General features: G+C 36.6%; 1 protein-coding gene across 6 annotated transcripts in view; it reads right to left on the bottom strand.

Moving 5' to 3' along the window:
- camsap3 (calmodulin regulated spectrin-associated protein family, member 3) overlaps positions 1–20576 on the bottom strand; it is a 65600-nt gene that overhangs the window by 21007 nt on the left and 24017 nt on the right. For all 6 annotated transcript variants that reach the window (XM_073838041.1, XM_073838056.1, XM_073838049.1 and 3 more), the window contains exon 2: positions 12062–12327. In XM_073838041.1, coding sequence (XP_073694142.1) covers positions 12062–12327 — 266 coding nt within the window. The remainder of the gene's footprint in view (positions 1–12061; positions 12328–20576) is intronic.

Here is a 20576-nt window from a genome sequence, read left to right as displayed (position 1 = left end):
TTGTCCTATCCTAACAAACCATACATCAATAGAAAGCTTATTTATTGAGCTTTCATATGATGTATACATCCTTATGACTGGTTTTGTGGTCCAGGGTCACAAATCGCTTCCTCACGTGTCTAATATACTAGAGCACATTGATGCGTCACATGCTGGCTGTTGTGAACGCGCTCAGGGCAGTTGGACATTGCGGTGGATTAGAAGTAAAAAATGATATAAATACTGTTCAGATTCTTGCACAGTCCGATTGTTTTGTGTGTTAAGACCTCAATGTATTGACACGAGCCACAGAGTTTAATTTGGTTTTGTCTGTGTATGTTTTTTTGACTCTCAAAGCCGTGGAGCCCATTGACTGCCATTATATGTCTGACAGACTGCAACGGCTTAAAAAATCTTTGTTTGTGTTCTACTGAAGAAACAAAGTCACCTACATCTTGGATGCCCTGGGGGTAAGCAGATAAATATCAAAATTTCATTTTTGGGTGAACTATCCCTTTAAATAACATAAATCTTTCAAGAGTTTTCTGCTAAATATTTCAGTAAGGACATAATTTACGTTTATATTAAGCCATACGATTATTAATACCTAGTGTTTCCTTTAATATGGAAGCAATAACATTTTTTTTTTTTTTTTAATAATTCCTTTTACTGACCAAGGATGCTTTAAACTGACCAAAAAGTGACAGTAAAGACACTTATGTTACAAAAGAGTTTCAAATTTCAAATAAATGCAGAACTTTAACATAGATAATGAATCTTGAGGAGCCTTGATAAGCAAAATGACTTCTTTCAAAAACATGAAAACCGTACCCAAACATTGGAATGATATATTTTGGCTAATTTGACGATGTTTATGTGCACAACAGCCCCTTTAACAATGTTAAAAAACACTCCACAAAAATTATTCTGCAATCAGTAAGAAATTACTGTACTACAGAGGTCACTCGCTCTGCTCTGTTGTGCGGTATAGTAATTATACAGGGAAAGGAGGTGAGAGCAGTTCACGACAAAACAGAGGAATGAAAGCGAGAGGAGACGGGAGGGGGGCTTGGATTTCCTGTCCCGAAACTCCAGGACTCGCTAAGCCGAATCACAAGTTTCCCTAATGAGAGGGGAGCGGGACCAACACTGGAACATACAGCACAACCGGCCTGCCAAATCACCATAACAACCGGTATGACCCACAATGCACCTCACCACAGCTTAGAGCGCACAGTTGAAGCTGGAAATCCTGAGGTAACACAACAGCTAGTCCTAATGACATTCTGCAGTCACCACAAACCCAGGCGGTCCTGTGACGAGCGCCAAAATACTCCACTGGCAGGACAAAAGCAAAGCAAAGTTCACTGCGGTTATTATAACTGTGGGGGAAACTGCTGGATGCTTATTTCTAACCCCCAGTCCTCAGTGTGCCACAGACTGGAGGATAAGAAGGCCAGAGGTGCAGCAGGGGGTGATTTACAGGAAGCCTTGCAGCCCTGGGTGGTATGAACTCATTCTCCAAGCACATACATGTAAACACACACACTGTGTACTGAAAACATTTCTAATGTGAAAATCAGTTGTGTTTGTTTTTAATAAAACCAAGGAGCAGAACACAAAGCAGTGTTTAAATACTGAGGACTGCAGCTCCTTTAGTCTCTCAGCTGTACAGGAACTTCAGGAAGTAGACGGCAATAATCTGACTTCCAAATTTCCCTGATCAGTTCTGGTAACACAAACTCGAAACATTTTTTTTTTTTACAGTTTCCTTTAGAATATTTTAAAGAAACAAAACAACAACAGCCGCAACCTGAGGCTTTAATGGAACTAAACACATGCAGCTCAAGGAAGTCCTTGATGGTACTGCAGAATGAACAAAACTCCACAAAAATTAATGTACAGATTATAAATGAATGAAACAGTGAGCAATTTGTAAGATACTTTGTTTCCTTGTTCAATAAAATAAATACAAAAACAAAAATATAATAAAAAACTCAATTATAATAAATATTAGGGCTGCACGATTAATCGTTTTTAAACCGAAATCGCGATTTGAAAGGGTGCGATTTTCAAATCGCAAGAGCTGCGATTATTTCGATTTATCAAATGTGGTAACAAGCATTTAAGTCGTTTCTGACAGGTCGCTTCATGTGCACATTACGTCTTCATGCTTATATTAGGTTTGATGCAGAGTTTAACCAATAGGGGGCATTTTAACACTGCATGTAGAGACATGCACAGGACGTATTTTTCAGTCCCGCGTCCGCAGAAATATGTTTATCTCGTTCAGTTCCCGCCTCGACATTCATGTTTTGTCCCGCTCCTGCCCACATAAAAGTAACCTATATAGTTTTTTTCAGTACATCAATTGAATTTACATGAAACAGTTTTGTAACATCTCGTAATTTCACAAAACCCCAGCATAAACGCTCCTGATAAAATATTTGTTATATAGGCTAAGCATCAACATTCACAAACCACTGTTATTCTTAACAGAAGAGCAAGCATGAGCTACTGTGTGTATCCATAGCAGAATGCAAGTAGACAAAGCTAAAGTTGACATCTCAGTTCAAATGCGATCTCATAAAGCTCTAACACAATGAATATTATGCACAATGAATCTTTCACAATGTCTACACTTCGTGTGTTTTAATTCGCGAGCACGCAATATTCAGCACTGTGCAAGAATGTTTGAGCAGTGAGTGGATTCTAACCTCTGATGACTTGCTTCTAGTGCTTACTAATCATAGCTGTAAGTTATACACTTGTTGTTCTTGCTGCTTTTGTGCAATAGATTAATAACAATATTTGCTTTTTAGATAGCCTATTTCTATTTTGCGGGGGTCCCGCGAATCATTTTATTTTCCCGCGTCCCGAACAGCCGCACTCGCCCATCAAGTTTTGTCCCGCGCCGCAGTCGGTTGCCTCGGGTCCCGCTATACTCCCGTAGGAGTGCAGGTCTCTACTGCATGTACTGAGCAAATAACGTTAACGTCATTTGGAAAAGATGAGCGGGAGCAGCGGCTCAACTTCCCAACAAAGTGTCTCTTAATGTAGGTTATCTTCAGTGTTTTACTGATGTAAAATTGTTCACAGTGTGTTTGGATTCCTAAAAGTTTAAGATTTTAATAATATTTTATTATAAAATTATATATATATATATATATATATATATATATATATATATATATATATATATTATAAAAGATTTTAATAATATTTTATTATAGCATTTTAATTGTTAATTTTATTTAAGATACTGTAGTTATTTTCTTAATATGTCATGATAACTGACAACTTTATTTTAAAAAAGGCAACAATGTTTAAGAGGTTTTAAATAAACAGTAGAACAGTGTAGCATACTTTGTGATTATGCTTGGTCTTTCTTTGGTGCTGTTAAAACCACCATATCAAACCTGTAGCTCTTTTATGAAATAGTAGTAAATCGCATTTTAAATCGCAAATTGCAATTTTGATCAGAAAAATCGCAATTAGATTTTTTCTCCAAATCGTGCAGCCCTAATAAATATAACCTCAAGTGGCATGTCTGGTTGTTAATATTTAGATGAATGATAATTATGGATCACAGATTATCACTTGACAGCAGAATAAATAATACTACACAAAAATGGATGCACATATTATAAATCAATTAATCAATGAGCAATTTGTGAGCAATACTTTGTTTCCTTTTTCAATAAAATATAAGCAGCTAAAAAAAGCATAAAATTAAATAATATACAATAAAACAAAATAAAATACAATAAATCAAAATAAAATTTGTAGAATAAATAATACTACACAAAATGGATGCACAGATAGAAATCAAAGCATCTGTGAGGAATTTGAGACATCTTGTGTTTTAAATATATTAAAATAAAATTTAAAAAACAGATTAAAAATGTTAAAAAAAAAATTATAAAATAAAATTAAATTAAATTAAAGTCTCGATTACAGATTATCCCTTGACGCCACTGCAGAATAAATAATACTACACAAAAAAGGATGCACATATTATAAATCAATGAATCAGTGAGCAATTTGTGAGATACTTTGTTTCCTAGTTCAATAAAATAAAATAAAATAAAAAATAAATAAAATAAACAGAAATGGCATGTCTGGTGGTTAATATTCAAATGTATGATAATTCTGTGTCTGAAAAAAATCAATGAATCAGTGAGCAATTTGTGAAATACTTTGTTTCCTAGTTCAGTAAAATAAGAAAAACCAAAATAAGCTAAAAAAAAAAAAAAAAATACATGCTGTTTTCTTTTTCAATAAAACATAAGCTAAAATAAAATGAACAAAAATTAAAATAAAATTAAAATAAATTAAAATAAAAAAAACAGAGATGGCATGTCTGGTTTTAAAAGATGTATAATAAATTTGAGTCCGGGTCACAGATTATCCCTTGACAGCATTGGAGAATAAATAATACTACACAAAAATGGTTGCACATATTATAAATCAATTAATCAGTGAGCAATTTGTGTCTTTTTCAATAGAAAATAAGCTAAAAAATTAAATTAAATTAAATTAAATTAAATAACAGAGGTGGCATGTCTGGTTGTCAATATTCAGCTGGATCATGACGCTGAGTCTGGATCACAGATTATCACTAATCTTCACAGATCTTTATCCTTTATGGGGGCTGGGCTCTGCTCCGCATCCAAGCGGAAAATGTCAAACCTGCAGAGATGTGAACAGCTAGCCAGGAAGGTCAGAGCAATATGTCTCCAGATGCTCCTTCATTCAGAAGGAATGATAACTTCCTTGTTCCACATACAGCAGAACAAGTGACATTTATTTGTATAGCGCTTTATGCAATACAGGCCGTTTAATAGAGAGACAAACAGCAAAGGAAGTATTGCAAATTTCATCAATTTCAGCTGTAAAGCAGCTCAGCAGAAAACAATAGTGTCATTATTCAGCTTAATTTATTTCAATGTTGATTCAATTTAGTTCAATAACAGTGTCAATGTGGCAAAATTCATCAATTATGAAACGACCAGATGGTAACACCATGGGACTTCAGTATGCTATGGTATTATCATGGTGCAGGTCCAAAAAAGTATTTAATACCATTAAAGCATATCAAGTTTTAGTTATCACCACTTAATGCTCAGGACATATGCCAAATGTTGAGTTTTGATGCATTGCCATTGCTAAAACATACTTTAGCTGCTCCAAAGCTGTTTACTGGCCTTGTTTCAGACTGCTGCGTCTCCATCCTAATTCTACATCATGACCCACTTTCATCACACTGCTACAGCAGCCAGTCAACCAGCCGCCCCCACAGCCAGGCCTGGGAAGCGCACCTCGAGCAGCCAGACAGCACCAGATGAGCCCAGAGCTCACCGGCACGGCTCACCGAGCACATCATGACACCAGCAGGGGGGACCAGCAGCCGGGAGCCCCAGACTGAGACTGAACATTCACCTGCCTCAAGCACCGCACGCTATCAATGCATCCTCAGAGGAGTCAGCACTCAGAGATGGCTGTGTTGGAGAACTGACGCTGGAACAAATACACAGAATTTAAATTGGGGGCGAGACAAAGCAAGAATTGGGTCACTGCGGAGAATGGTTAAAAAAAAAAAAAAAAAGAAGCCGCCGCCGCCATGTAGGGCTGTAATCAGGGTCCAAAATTATCTCTTTGCCAAATTCGCCAAAGAGTACAGCTTTTCTAAGCTTTAGCAAAGTCATCAGCACAACCAATGTTATTATTAGTGTTGGGGGTAATGCGTTACAAGAAATTACTTTTTTCAAGTAAGTAGTAAAGTAACAAATTACTTTTTCATTTACAAGAAAATATTTATTTAAATATTTATTCACTGAAATTGGGAAATCAGGAGAGAGGCTCTTGGTGTAAACAGGCCTTTACAGTCGCCAAAAATGTAATTTGGGTTTTCTGTTATTAAAAATAAGTAAGCAAGCCCAGCCCAGGTGAGAAAAAGTAACGCAAAAGTAACGTATTGCATTACTTTCCAGAAAAAGTAACCAAGTAACACAATTAGTTACTTTTTATTAGAGATCGACCGATATGGGTTTTTCTATAGCCGATAGGGCTGTGTATCGGCAAGGGCCTCACGATACGATACATATCACGATACATGGGTCACGATACAATACATCACGATATATTGCGATACAATAAATATTGTGATATATTGCAATAGTTTGTATTAGTATGCATGTCACATTAACTTGATAAAGTCGGCAGACAAATTAAAATTCCAATTCCAATTTATTTTCCATCCATTCCAATTCATTAGAACTGCACAGTGTGATTGAACAGAGTAGCCAACGTTACTTTTTCCCAACACTTTAGCATACTTTGTGTAATAACGAAAACTTTTATGTCAGTGAAAAAATAAGTCAAAAACTCTCTATTTTAACATTTTGAACAATAGGGCTCAACAATCTTTTTCTTTTTTTTTTGTTTTAGAAATTCTTGTGTTTTAATTTTTCTGATAATCAAATGAAAACATAAACATTAATTTATTTTTAATCAAATGAAAAATAAACCCTTTTAATTTTTGGCAAACAAACAGAGGTTTACTGTTAAAATCAATACATGGAAGAAAAATTATATTCAGTTTAAAATGTTTAAATAATAATTGTAGTTTTTTTTTCTACAATTAAGTGGTTAATCTTGTTGTAATATTTATTTTTTTATCAGATATATTGTTTTATGTAAATTATTTAAATAGGAATATATAAACACTTACATTATACTGAACAAAAGTAATACAAGACTAATATTGTTCTGTTACATTAAACCGTACTTTTATTTTGACAGGTTGTCGTGAAGTTTCTGTGTGTACAGTATGATATGATGCTTTCTCAAATGAAATGGTAAAAGTGACACTCACTGACCAGGATCCACTCGTTTCTCGTTAGCCTGTAATGCTACATTGTCATGGTGTCTCGCCACATGTGATGGCAAATTTGTAGTATTGCCCGAGTACTTGACTCTGGCGTTGCAGAGTTTACAGATCGCATGGCTCTTGTCGAAGTCGCAACTGCCTTCCTTTGTTTTGAAACCAAAATATGCCCAAACATCCGCTTTAAAGGCTGCTGGAGCCGGCTGTATCCGCTCGTCCTCAGTCATCGCCGGTGAACTGTGCTAAATTAGCGGTTAGCATGCAGTTTGGCACAGACTGGCGCTCTCACGGGATTTCATTATTTCTTTAGCGCGTAGGACATAATGACTGCTGTCCATGCTGCTCACCTAGCGGCCGGAGTTTTAATTGCAACACAAAAATGAACAAACGCCGTGAATATTGCATGTTAATTGTTAATAAAAAAATCGATACAGTACAGTTGAATATCGATACGGCATCGTAAAAGAAAATATCGCGATATTTAAGTGTATCGATATTTTCTTACACCCCTAATAGCCGATGCCGATGTTTAGAGGTCAGGGTCAGCCGATGGCCGATATGTGCTGCCGATTTTTAGGGCCGATATCTTGAAGTTCTCCCCTTTATTTGCGTGCTAAAATGTCACACTAATAATAAGTGGATGCACATCATTTCTAAACTTAACATCATGAACAATGAACACAATGAACCATCTTGATTTTGTGCACTGCACAGTATTATTATAAAAGATTTAACCAAAGTTAACCAAACAAATCGAACTGACCAAGTATTAAATATATAAAACAGATAATATAAAAAGTAAAAACTGTTAATCATTTACATAAAAGTTTAAGAGCTGAGATTAAACTTTAATGTTTTAAATATAACATTATGAATACAGAAATTTTAAATGATTTATATAACTGAGAGGACCTGCCAGCAGATGGCGGCAAGACACTGATTTAATTACTGAATCATATCCTTCATTTGATTCGTTCAAACAGCTGATTCATTCCTGAATAACGCGAGTGTCTTTATGAATGGGAAATTGAATCATTTCACTAGATTCGTTTAAAAACGCACGTTCATTCTTAAACGAAACACCGCTGTGTTTAAATGGAGATGCACAGCAGCTCAGTTGTGACTTGTTTCAGAACACTTTTGATGACAAAAGAGAGCAAAATCTTACTTTTGATGACGAAATAAAGCAAAATCAGGCAATAGTGTAATGTGCCTGCCACCCACCTGCACCTATATTTTTGATCTGATTTAGCAAACCGCACACGATCTTCCTATTACAATTATTCTAATTCTTAGTTTTGCATGCTGATATGATGAATGGATGGCTCATTTTAACAGCTGATCTTCACATCGCTGCACACTTATATAGGCTTAATCACTCGTGCTTTTAAGTCAAATCCATGCTGAAAACGGACGGTGCGGGCGCATCAGGTGCAATCAACAAAATATATTTAAAAGGAAGCCGGCGCCACAGTCCTGACCACATAACTCTATTAACTGACTCTATAACTGCATAACTGTCTCCGAGCGAGGCGGAGTAATCGCAAAGCTGCATTGTTTGTGAGAGCCGCCGCCGCCTTCACCCCACGCACAGAGTTAAATTCTCCGACAACAATACAGGAAAAATTAAACAGAACTTAAAACACTGGGACTAATATGTTAGCAAGTAAGCTGCTGATCGTTTTCGACTACAGTCCTTAAACTTAACTGCAAGCAAACCTTTAACCAGCCGTAGCATTATGCCAGTTCCCAACGGTTCAATGCTTTTCTTTCACTAAGTGAAAGCAACACTTCCTAGTTTACTAGTAATATAGTAAATATATGGCCATAGGACAGAATTTAAACCTTACATTTATCTGAACTGTTATTGAAACTTACAAAAGTTTTGGCTTGGGGTCCTTCACAGCAGCGTGTTTTACCGCACCAATAACACAGGGCTGCCCGCAGAAGTGCCTGACTTTAAATCAGCGCTACTAAACATGGATATTGGCCGATATATTAAAAAAAATGGCAAATATCGGCCCGATATATCGGCCAAACGATATATCGGTCGACCTCTACTTTTTATGGAGTAACACAATATTGTAATGCATTACTTTTAAAAGGAACTTGGTTATTGTACTGTACCACTGTGAGAAATTTATGGGACACCTTGTTTATTAAAAAAAACAAACATACTTTAGTATCATTGAGTTACTACTATAGTCTTATTAATATTTTGAATCAGTTTTTTACTTTAATATTTTCCATTTTAATGTTATTGAATAATTTAATTCTATTTAGTTTTAGTAATTGTGTCTAGTGTTTTAGTCAGTCAAGTAAATTAACAAGAGAAACTAGTGTTTTAGTTTTTGTTTTTAAATATACAGTTGGTCAAAAGTTTACATACACCTTGCAGAATCTGCAAAATGTTAATTATCTTGCCAAAATAAGAGGGATCATACAAAATTCATGTTTTTTTTTTAATTTAGTACTGACTTTAGTACTGTTTACATATAGTCTACAAGAGAAAATAACAGTTGAATTTATAAAAATGAGCAAGTACAAAAGTTTACACACACTTGATTCTTAATACTGTGTTGTTCCCTGAATGATCCACAGCTGTGTTTTTTATATGATAGTTGTTCATGAGTCCCCTGTTTGTCCTGAACAGTTAAACTGCCTGCTGTTCTTCAGAAAAATCCTTCAGTGCCCACAAATTCTTTGGTTTTTCAGCATTTTTGTGTATTTGACCCTTTCCAACAATGACTGTATGACTTTGAGATCCATCTTTTCACACTGAGGACAACTGAGGGACTCATATGCAACTATTACAGAAGGTTCAAATGCTCACTGATACTCCAGAAGGAAAAAAACATGCATTAAGAGCTATCTGCTGAAGGGCAGTACTAAATTAAAAAAATATGATATTTAGACTAAATAAGAATGTATACATCTTCATTCTGTTCAAAAGTTTACACCCCTGGCTCCTAATGCATTGTTTTGAAGCATCAGTGAGTGTTACTGTAAACAAAATTCACCATCTACAAATATGTTGGTAGATGTAAATATTCATTTTTCTACCAAGTAGGTAATCAGTAGTTAATCTGTATTAGTAATCATCTGATTAATCAACCTGTCTGATGTACTGACCTATTACTTATTTATATTCTACAACATTGGACAAACCTAGTTTGTAAATCTTGGTAAGAGTAGCTCTACAGTTAATGTAAAAAGCTCTGAGCCCAAGGAGAATCAAACACTCCATTAGTGTCCATTAAAGCCCTTCCTGCTGTGAGAAGGACCCTCTCTGACAGGGAGAAAAGTGCTACATCAGTAGAGGGTCTGCTGTCTTTTGTCTGGTTATTGTTTTAAGGCCTGATCCTTCGACCCTGCCACTATTTGTCAGCCCCTGCATTGTGTCTCTCCGCCCACCCCAGCAAGCCTGGGCTTAGCATGCAGTTTTTCAATAACTGTCCTGTCCCATACAGCTGGATCTACTCAGGGATTGCTGGAGAGGGGGAAGCTGCTTTTTATGCTATAATCCCTGGATTCCAAGCATAAACATGAGCAGCCCCTCCCCAAAAGCCCCTTCAGCTCCAGAAAACATCCCCCAGTGCTGCAGTGAAACAATCCCCATGTGTCCTAATCCATAGAGGGTCAATCGATTGTGATTTTGGCAGGCCAAATCAGCATTGATATCCCTTTGATCTGAGCTGGTGGACTACAATGAGACGCCCATGCTCAATAAATCACACATACATCGGTTGTGTGCGAAAAACCTACTGAGGTGCCTATCCAGACAACATTTTTTTCCTAATACAAATCTCAGTTCTAGGTCTGGCCAAAGACTACAGATTGGGAATTAACAAAAGACTATACTACTGGTAATGTTACAACTTCTTATACCGGTAAATTGCCAGATTTTTTTTTTTAATGTCCTATTCACACACAATCTCTTAATGGTAATGTACTGGTAAGTTACCAGTAAAGACTGTATGTGTGAAAGGGGCTGTTAACGGTTTTATTTTCCAGTTTATTAAAGTGAAGCTGTTTTAAAAAACTGAATCTGTATTGTATATAGTACTATAAAAAAAAGTTTACATACACTTTGCGTAATCTGCAAAATGAATTTTTTTTTACCAAAATAAGAGGAATCATACAAAATGCATGTTAATTTTTATTTAGTACCAACCTGAATAAGATATTTCATATAAAAGTCATATAGTCCACAAGACAAAATAGTTCAATTAATAAAAATTACCCCGTTCAAAAGTTTACAAGTTTTTTTTTGTTGTTTAGTGTTTTTCATGAGTCCCTTGATTGTCCTGAACAGTTAAACTGCCCGCTGTTCTTCAGAAAATCCTTCTGGTCCCACAAATTCTTTGGTTTTTCAGCAATTTTGTGTATTTGAACCCTTTCCAACAATGACTGTATGATTTTGAGATCCATCTTTTCACACTGAGGACAACTGAGGGACTCATATGCAACTATTACAGAAGGTTCAAACGCTCACTGATGCTTCAGAGGGAAACACAATGCATTAAATATTTTGAATGTGAAGATCAGGGTAAATTTAACTTATTTTAACATTTAAGTATCTTCTGTAGCTTCTGAAGGGCAGTACTACATGAAAAAAAAATGATATTTAGGCAAAATAAGAAAATAAGAAAAAAATCTTCATTCTGTTCAAAAGTTTTCACCCCCGGTTCTTAATGCATCGTTTTTCCTTCTGGAGCATCAGTGAGTGTTTGAACCTTCTGCATGTGTCTCTTAGTTGTTCTCAGTGTGAAAAGATAGATCTCAAAATTATACAGTCATTGTTGGAAAGGGTGCAAATACATAAAAATGCTGAAAAACCAAAGAATTTGTGGGACATGAAGTATTTTTCTGAAGAACAGCGGGCAGTTTAACTGTTCAGGACAAACAAGGGAACAACTATCACTAAACAAAAAATACACATGCTTACATCAGGATTATCCATGATCAATAGTTGAGTCTCTGGTGTGGTTCATATGAGGAGAGCTAATAACAGCACACAAGAATCATCTAAACTTACTGTCTACTGAAGAGCATCTCAAATCAATCACTTGATTCAGCGCCAGACAACAAGTTAGTTCTGCGTTTTCAGATACAAAAGCCACTGTATCAACTCCAAACTCAGCTCTGTACATAATTCATGTAGGAATGTGCTGACACTGCCATACTACTAACCATTTTGATGGGCGTCTGTCGGAGCATGGCCTCTGTCACGGGAGCATTCTGGTCTTTGGGTACCAAACCTTTCCTGGCCAGGACCTGTAGGAGAGCTGAGATATCTTTGGGGGGCCCTTCGGCCCCCGGGCTTCCACCCAGCAGAAGGCCATAAGTGCGACAGTAGAGCTCAGGGGACAGCAGCAGGCGCGTGACGGGAGGCTTTAGGTGCTCTTGCTCATACTGATCACAGTAGAACGGGTCTCGCAGCTCCACCGGAACATTCTCTGTGAGAGAGAGAGAAACAGGACGTGTTCAGAATGAAATAATCACATAATGCCTACTGTATACCAAGCAGTATATACTGTATAGTGCAGATCATTTAAAAAAAAAAAATAGTATGTGGAAATTATAAAAAAGTGCTAACTGGTCAATACAGTATTCACACAAGCTAAAATGTAATAATGTATATTGTATATACATAATTCTACATAAGTATATACATAAGTTCATAAATGAACTGTGCTATAAAAGAATGACTTGAACTATAAATTGTCCTTGAGATAAATTATTAAGAGTTCTTTCAAAGTTTGTCCTGAGGCCATTTATTGTAAATAAACTGATGCATACAATACACAGAACAGTGTGCACATGATGCACACTTTGGCAAATAAAGTAGGACAACCAGTAGTGCATGTAGAAACCAGCGCCATTAATTTTAGATACAGCAGGTCTGAGTGACAACAGAATAATGAAAAAATTTAACAAAAGAACAGTATATTTACATATGTAATCTTTATGCTTAAGCCAAAAATAGACAATAGTCATGAGGGCAAACTTGACTAACATGTTGATTTTTGACTGCTAGCCTGATATCACTGTGAATGCAATTTTATCAGCAATAAAGGTATTTACATGATATGGGGGTTTTAAAAGAGTATAATCAGTATAACTTATCTTTTGCTTTTTTATAATGATTTCATAATAAACTTAATTATCAGCATTTTATTGTATGTAACCTTTCAAAAATGTGGGGTCTCTAACATTTCAAATGTTTTTTCCAAAAAGTCTCTTATGCTCACCAAGGCTGCATTTATTTGATCAAAATACAGTAAAACGGTAATATTACAAAATATTAGACTTTAAAATACCTGTTACCTATTTAAATATATTTTAAAATGTAGTTTTACATATCACTACTTCAGTCTTCAGTGTCACATCATTCTTATATACTGGTTTGAATGCTGAAACTATGAATGTTGAAAACAGTTGCTACTTAATATTTTTGTGGAAACTGTGATAAATTTTTCAGGATTCTCTGACATAGAAAGTTAAAAAGAACATTTATTTCAAACAGAAGTCTTTGGTAGCGTAATAAATGTTGTTACTGTCACCTTTGATCAATTTATCCTTGATGAATAAAAGTATTAATTTATTTTAAAAATCTTAAAGACACATGTATTGCACATGTAAACACAACAATGCGGCTAGGTTGACACAAATTTCACAATTCAATTATTTTTTGATTCACAAGCTTGTAATTTGTTTCGATTCTGATTTGATTCAATTTAATATCGATTATTTTGGATATACATCAAGTACAGTATATGGCAAATTTTCTGAAGGAAAACAAAATCTCTCAAATAATGCTGTAAAATAGACACGAGAGTCAGCTGGTACTACGTTACTATAATATTGAAGGTGGTTGAAACACTGATTGAGCAATTACATGAGAGAATACAGATTTTAGTAAGTTATACTCTTTTAACATACCTTCTGATGTTTATTCATGTTTATTTTGTGCTATAACTGGTATTAAAGCGGAGGAGACGATCAGTTCGCATGCTGCTTCTCTTGAACTGAGGCACTACAGCGATCTGTCACTCCACAATTAGTCTCAGCCTCAGACGTCACGCCCACGAAACGTTGGCTAAACGTCTGATGCATATGGTACGCTGGAAACACTTCAGGAATGTCGAAGTCGTCATCTGATTCGTTGAATTTGATCGTATTTCCGGGAGACGCGAGTGTCGCGTTTATTTTCAGTCTGCCGGGAAACAAAGCCCAGACTGATTTACTCGGCGTTTTGCTAAAATGTGCTTATGCAGACGCCATTGTTGTTATACACATATGCGACGTTCGCGAACAAATTACTGACTTACTGCTTGTTCTCCCTCTTCTTCGTTATCTTTCAATGCTGGTTATTTCAATGACTGACTTGTTGCACGCCAGTCTGTTGTTGTGGGGGCATTTCCACGCACAGAAATGTGGCGCTGAACGAAACAAACTGTGATTGGTTGTTTGACATGTCGATCAAACGGTCTTATGGGCGGGACTTGGCCAATGAAAGCTGCCATGAGTTCCAGACCTTCAGCTGTCAGTCTGAAGGTCTGGCTATGCGAAACTACTCCACAATAAACAGCACTGAAGCGACATTCACTGTTTGAATATTGTAATAAAATGGACCGAATTTGAAATCTGAGACTGTTTTACATAAAAAGTAGGGCTGCATGATTAATCGAAGGCGCATTGTTTCAGTAAAGCCGGTTGTGTAATCAGTAGTAAATCTCCAATAGGTGCTTTCAGATGGAGCAGTATTTAGTACACAGAGCTGTAGTTCACTGAAAAGCTACGCTATATCGATTTAATCGCTCGATTATAAAATCAAAAGAAATTGTCTGTGATAATGACAGCTGTTTGCGTAGCTTCTCAGTGAGAAGATGCTCCGTGTAGAAATGCTGCTACATCTGAAAGCATGTGAAAATACCACATTTAATAACATGTTTTACTCCAAACTCACTTCTTAACATCAGTTGAGTGTTTGAAATAAATCCTTCTGTGAGATGATGTGGCTTTTTACACAGAACAAGGCACGCATAGTATTCATAGTATTCTAAGCAGTGATAAAAGTCATTGCATTATATACTGTATTACAAGGAACATTATAATAAGAAGAACTCAGATAAACCATATATTGTTGTAGTTGTGTGTTTATTAGTCACGTTGAATCAATGAAAGCAGTTAAATCTTCTGTTTATTAAGCTTCAGTGTTTCTTCTTCGGGCATATTTGGAGTTTCCGCGTGAAAAAAAGAGAGCACTCTCTGGCCTTCGGAAGGAGATTTACTGCTGATCACAGAACTGTGCTTCAGTGAAAGATATGCTCGACAATCACAGCTTTTGATTAATCGCAATTGCAATTTCATTTCAATTTATCATGCAGCCCTAATCAAAACTAACAAATCTTGTTGCCATTTATTGAATAGGAAGCGCACTACAAAGCTCCATTCATTAAAGCAACGGTTCTCAATTCCAGTCCTCGCGCCCCCCTGCTCTGCATATTTTGTGTGCTTCACGTATCGCTTCAGACGTTTGTTCTATTCCAACGTTACTGCCCTTCGAAGTGGACATCACAGGATATTCCGCCATTATTCATTAGTTCGAAACGAGTGTATATGTTCCATTTAAAGGTCATTAAAGCGTTCGAGATATAAATTTAAAATGTATTTATTTACAGATGCATTTGTGTCACACTTCTCTAGTAAGTTTCATCTGTGTGTGAAGACGCTGCATGCGGTGGCGTAGCGCAAATATGTGAATGAATGTTTCGAAGTGTAGTAAACAGATTTCCCCCACTCAGGGAGTAGGGAGCAATGAACACTGTGCAGGGGCCATGCCAACACAGTTCCTGCACGGAGTTCACTTCTAACGAGCTGGTTATCTGAATCAGGTGTGTTAACTAAGAGAGACATGCAAAATACACAGAGGGGTGGGGCGCGAGGACTGGAATTGAGAACCGCTGCATTAAAGGAACACTCCACTTTTTTTTTGAAATAGGCTCATTCTCCAACTCCCCCCGAGTTAATAAGTTGAATTTTACCATTTTGAAATGCATTCAGCCGTTCTCCTTAGCATAGATCACTGAATTATATTAGACCAATAGCATCGCGATATTACTCCGCCTGCTGCATCCATATTACGGCAGCAAACTTCCTTGACTATTACGCCGGAATGGGAGTGTAGTTCCTAATCTTATCGGCCTAGAAAATCGCATCTTTACATTTTCCGCCGGTATTAGTACACGATATAACTACAGAAGAGTCAAGTTTTAAATAGGACAAATATCGAAACTCGTTGGTCATTTCTGAATGCGATGCTATTGGTCTAATAGAATTCAATGATCTATGCTAAGCTATGCTAAAAGTGATATTGGCAGAAAAGGAAAACGGCTGAATGGATTTCAAAACGGTAAAACTTATTAACTCGGGGGGAGTTGGAGAATGAGCCTATTTCCAAAAAAAGTGGAGTGTTCCTTTAACTGAAATCAGGCTAGACTAATCGATTCTTTGAATTTAGGAATTGATATTATCTTGTAAAAATGAGAATTGATTAAAATTAAGAAATCAATATTTTTACCCAGCCCTACGTAACAACCTGGGAAGACTAAGAGAAAAACAAACTTGACACAAGAAGACCACCCCTTCATGCCCTACAGTCCAAATCATCTGATCGAGTGAGCAGAGCAAGGGTTCAACAAACCGTACACACACGAACATGCATGTCACCAGAAAACTAAAGGCACACAGGAGTTGGAGCACTAGAAGAGAGCGATGGTGAAGACACTCCTGGTCCAATTTCTGCTAATTGGCCGTTTGCTTCCACTCGCTGCCTCTTCAATAATCGGCTCTCCGGGCAACAGTGACATCACTTTCCCCAGGGCGCACCACAGCTGAGCACACACCGGCACCCAGAGCCCAGTTTCAGAAAGCCACACACACCGGAATAGCTTCAAAAGAAAAGCCAAGCAGTTCAGGGCTGAGGTCTGCGGAGCCAATAAGAGCCAGGTGTGCAATGTGTTTGATGTGCTGTACAATAGAAGAGATTCAACCTGTCTCTTTTTCTCACACAAACACACAGAGAGACCTAGTGAGGCGACGAACACCAGCTAAATGTGAAACTTAAACCACATGGACTGGGAAACAACGATCCACATACATGAGGCACATAATAAATGATTCTTTTACACAGTCATGCTTTGTCAAGCCGATAGTTTGGATTTGAGTGTCTACACCTGTGAAAGGAAAGACAAAGAGAGACAGCTTCTGGGCTGGTGTGAGACAGTTTCTGTAAACAAGCACCAAACATACACAAAACCTTGTGAAATGCAGACTTGAAACGTACACCTCACACGCCCACCGTGAACTGGTTCTGCCACATTCAGGGTTGATCACAAATCCTGAATGAGAATGGCACCTCTCTGCCACATCCATGTTTAACAAGCAGCAAGAAGCTGTGGGACCTGTTCTAGGACGCACTGAAGGACAAGCTCCAGGACGAAAAGCTAAAATCAGTAATACCAGTGTACACGTTTATATAATGGTATTTGCATTTGAGCTTGCATTTCAATCTATGTGTATGATCAGTAAACCTAATGATATCCACCTGATTACTCACAAAGCACATTTATGCTATGAATCAGGTAACTGTACACCTGTACACAGAGGTTCATGCCACCAGGAACAAGTCAACATGAAACATTTTACTTCATAATTCAATGCTCACTTTTTTGTTAAATAAAAGGAAAAATGCATTATATTTAAATTTAATTGTAAAAATTATACTTGATTTATTAAGGATGCATTCAATTTATACATTTATAAAGATAATGAAGACATTGATAATGTTATAAAAACCTGTCTAGTTCAAATAAATACTGTTCTATGCTAAAAAAAGTATCAGTTTTCACAAAAAAAAAAAAAAAAACTCCAGCAGCACATGTTTCTAATTAATAAAATGGTTCTTGAGCAGCAAATCAGCATATTAAATTATTTCTGAAGGATCATGTGACACTGAAGACTGAAGTAATTATGCAGGAAATTCAGTTTTGCATTACAGGAATAAATTAAATTTTATAATCTGTTTAAACTGAAAACTGCGTTATTTTTGCTATATTTTTGATCAAGTAAATGCAGCCATGGTGAGCATAAAAGACTTCTTTCAAAAAAAAAAAACAACAACTTACAAACCACAAACATTTGAAAGCTAGTGTGTTTTTAAATGAAACTTGATTCAGTGGGAAAAAAGACAGGTCTTCATTTTATTCAATAATAACTGATTAGATTATAAAAAGTGGGCGTTTTATAATGGAGTCAGACCCTGAACATGAGATTGCTGAAAGAGTGGCCTATGTAACATCAGCAGAATAGGACAATTGTGACCCTGGTCATAAGGGTCAGTTTTTTATAATTGAGATTTTTACATCATCTGAAAGCTGAATAAATAAGGTTTCCATTGATGTGTGTTAGGATAGGACAATATTTGGCAGATACAACTATTTGAAAATCTAGAATCTGACGGTGCAAAAATATAAAATATTGAGGAAATCGCCTTTAAAGGTCCCATATTGTACACCTTTGAAGGTTTATTTTAGCTGTTGATGTCCTTAAGAATATGGGTATAAGCGCCAAAAACCATTTCAATATATTTTTACAGCTCCTCTTTTAGGAGCTCTGTCAAGAACAGGTCGATTTTGGCCCATCTAATTAATATTCATGAGCCTCTCTTCTGATTGGCCTGTTGTTTTCTGAGTGACGCACGGCCAGGCCAACTACAAGTAACTACAGTCATGTATCTGGTATGCTGTAGCCTGCTGTGGCTTGTGATACTCAACGGGATGTTTCAGAATGGTAATTAGGGGTGTGCGATATGACGATTTTTGATCGTGGACGATTAAAATGTCTCCACGATCTGCTTTTGAATACATATCGTAGTATCGTGCTACAGTGTGCCTCCGTCTTAATATACTGTACATTCACTCACGGGACAGTGCACTTATTCATATTCGCGATCACAAAAGTACATTATTTGAATGTGCTTCAAAGTCTTGCCGGTCAAATAATATGAAGGTATTTTTGGTGCAAAACTACTGAACACATGTGAGAGCGGAATTTGTAGCTGTAGAGCATACCCACACATGTGTATCAATAAATTTGAAGTCACAGAGAAAAATTTTTTAGGAGTTGTAAACTTGTAGATTTTTTTCCTTTCCTACAAACACAACACAACAGTTACACTTTCACACATTCTTCACTGCAGGTGCACAAATCCGATTCTACGAATCACACATGAAGAAACTCGTACGCTCACATTTTTTGTACAGTTGCTGCAGTGAATATGGTGCAAAACGCATTCACACACCCGTATCAAAAATGTGAAGTCACGGACAAATTTTACACACCCGCAAATTAATATGTGAATCCATACAATGAGAGTTGCAAACTTGTAGAATATCTGATCACAAATGCATTACTTTTCTTGGATAGTTTTCTAACATAATCGCAAGTCCAATTACTACAACTGCTTGAATCTGCTGCTACGAGTCTCAAACGCAGGTTTTTCGCCTTCAAATGACAAGTTCCGCGCGCTCTCACTTTTGCACCATATACTCCGTGAAATGTGGAGCAAAAGTGATTTGTGCATCTGTGAGGCAGCGGCAGGCCCTGTTCAGAGAGCAGACAATTTCGGCCAATCACCGCGCTGGCGATGTGAAGGACCAATAAGGTAACGTTATGCTTTTTTCTTATCTCCCCCCTGCAATCATTCACCGTTATACATTTGTTTAAGTAGTTTTAATATGTGCGCTGGTCGTCTAAGTTGGTAATCATTGTTTCTTAGTTGGGTTAATTAGCCTTTATTATTTCCTAACGTATCTGTACTGTTAAGTTTGCTATTCAATCGTCTCATAATTAAAGATACTCTCATATTAAACGATGTAAGTTATTCTTTATATTCTCTTCTGCTTTACCTTCTAGAAAAATGACAGAACAGTCTCATATCACATCAAATGTGTAATGTTACAATGTTTTTCTTTCTTTTGGTTTGGTTTGTTTTTTATTCTTAAACTATGTAAATAGTGATTTTATATTTCATGGAACACCAATTTGCAGTAATTTTGGATTTAAAACATGCTTTAAATCGTATTGGCTTTATATAATGTTAATTAACCTGCTCTGTGACTCACTACAGCTTCCAATTATGCCTACTGGGCAAATAAAATACCTTTACTTTACTATGGTAACGTTATTCCTATAAATGTTACCATCCACCAAAAACAAACCAAACCAAAAGAAAGAAAAACATTGTAACATTACACATTTGATGTGATATGAGACTGTTCTGTCATTTTTCTAGAAGGTAAAGCAGAAGAGAATATAAAGAATAACTTACATCGTTTAATATGAGAGTATCTTTAATTATGAGACGATTGAATAGCAAACTTAACAGTACAGATACGTTAGGAAATAATAAAGGCTAATTAACCCAACTAAGAAACAATGATTACCAACTTAGACGACCAGCGCACATATTAAAACTACTTAAACAAATGAATAACGTTACCTTATTGGTCCTTCACATCGCCAGCGCGGTGATTGGCCGAAATTGTCTGCTCTCTGAACAGGGCCTGCCGCTGCCTCACAGATGCACAAATCACTTTTGCTCCACAAAAGTGAGAGCGCGCGGAACTTGTCATTTGAAGGC

This window comes from Garra rufa, chromosome 1, assembly GCF_049309525.1.
Source record: "Garra rufa chromosome 1, GarRuf1.0, whole genome shotgun sequence".
Taxonomy (NCBI): domain Eukaryota; kingdom Metazoa; phylum Chordata; class Actinopteri; order Cypriniformes; family Cyprinidae; genus Garra; species Garra rufa.
The sequence above is the reverse complement of the archived record's forward strand: the minus strand, read 5'-3'. Positions and strand labels throughout refer to the sequence as shown.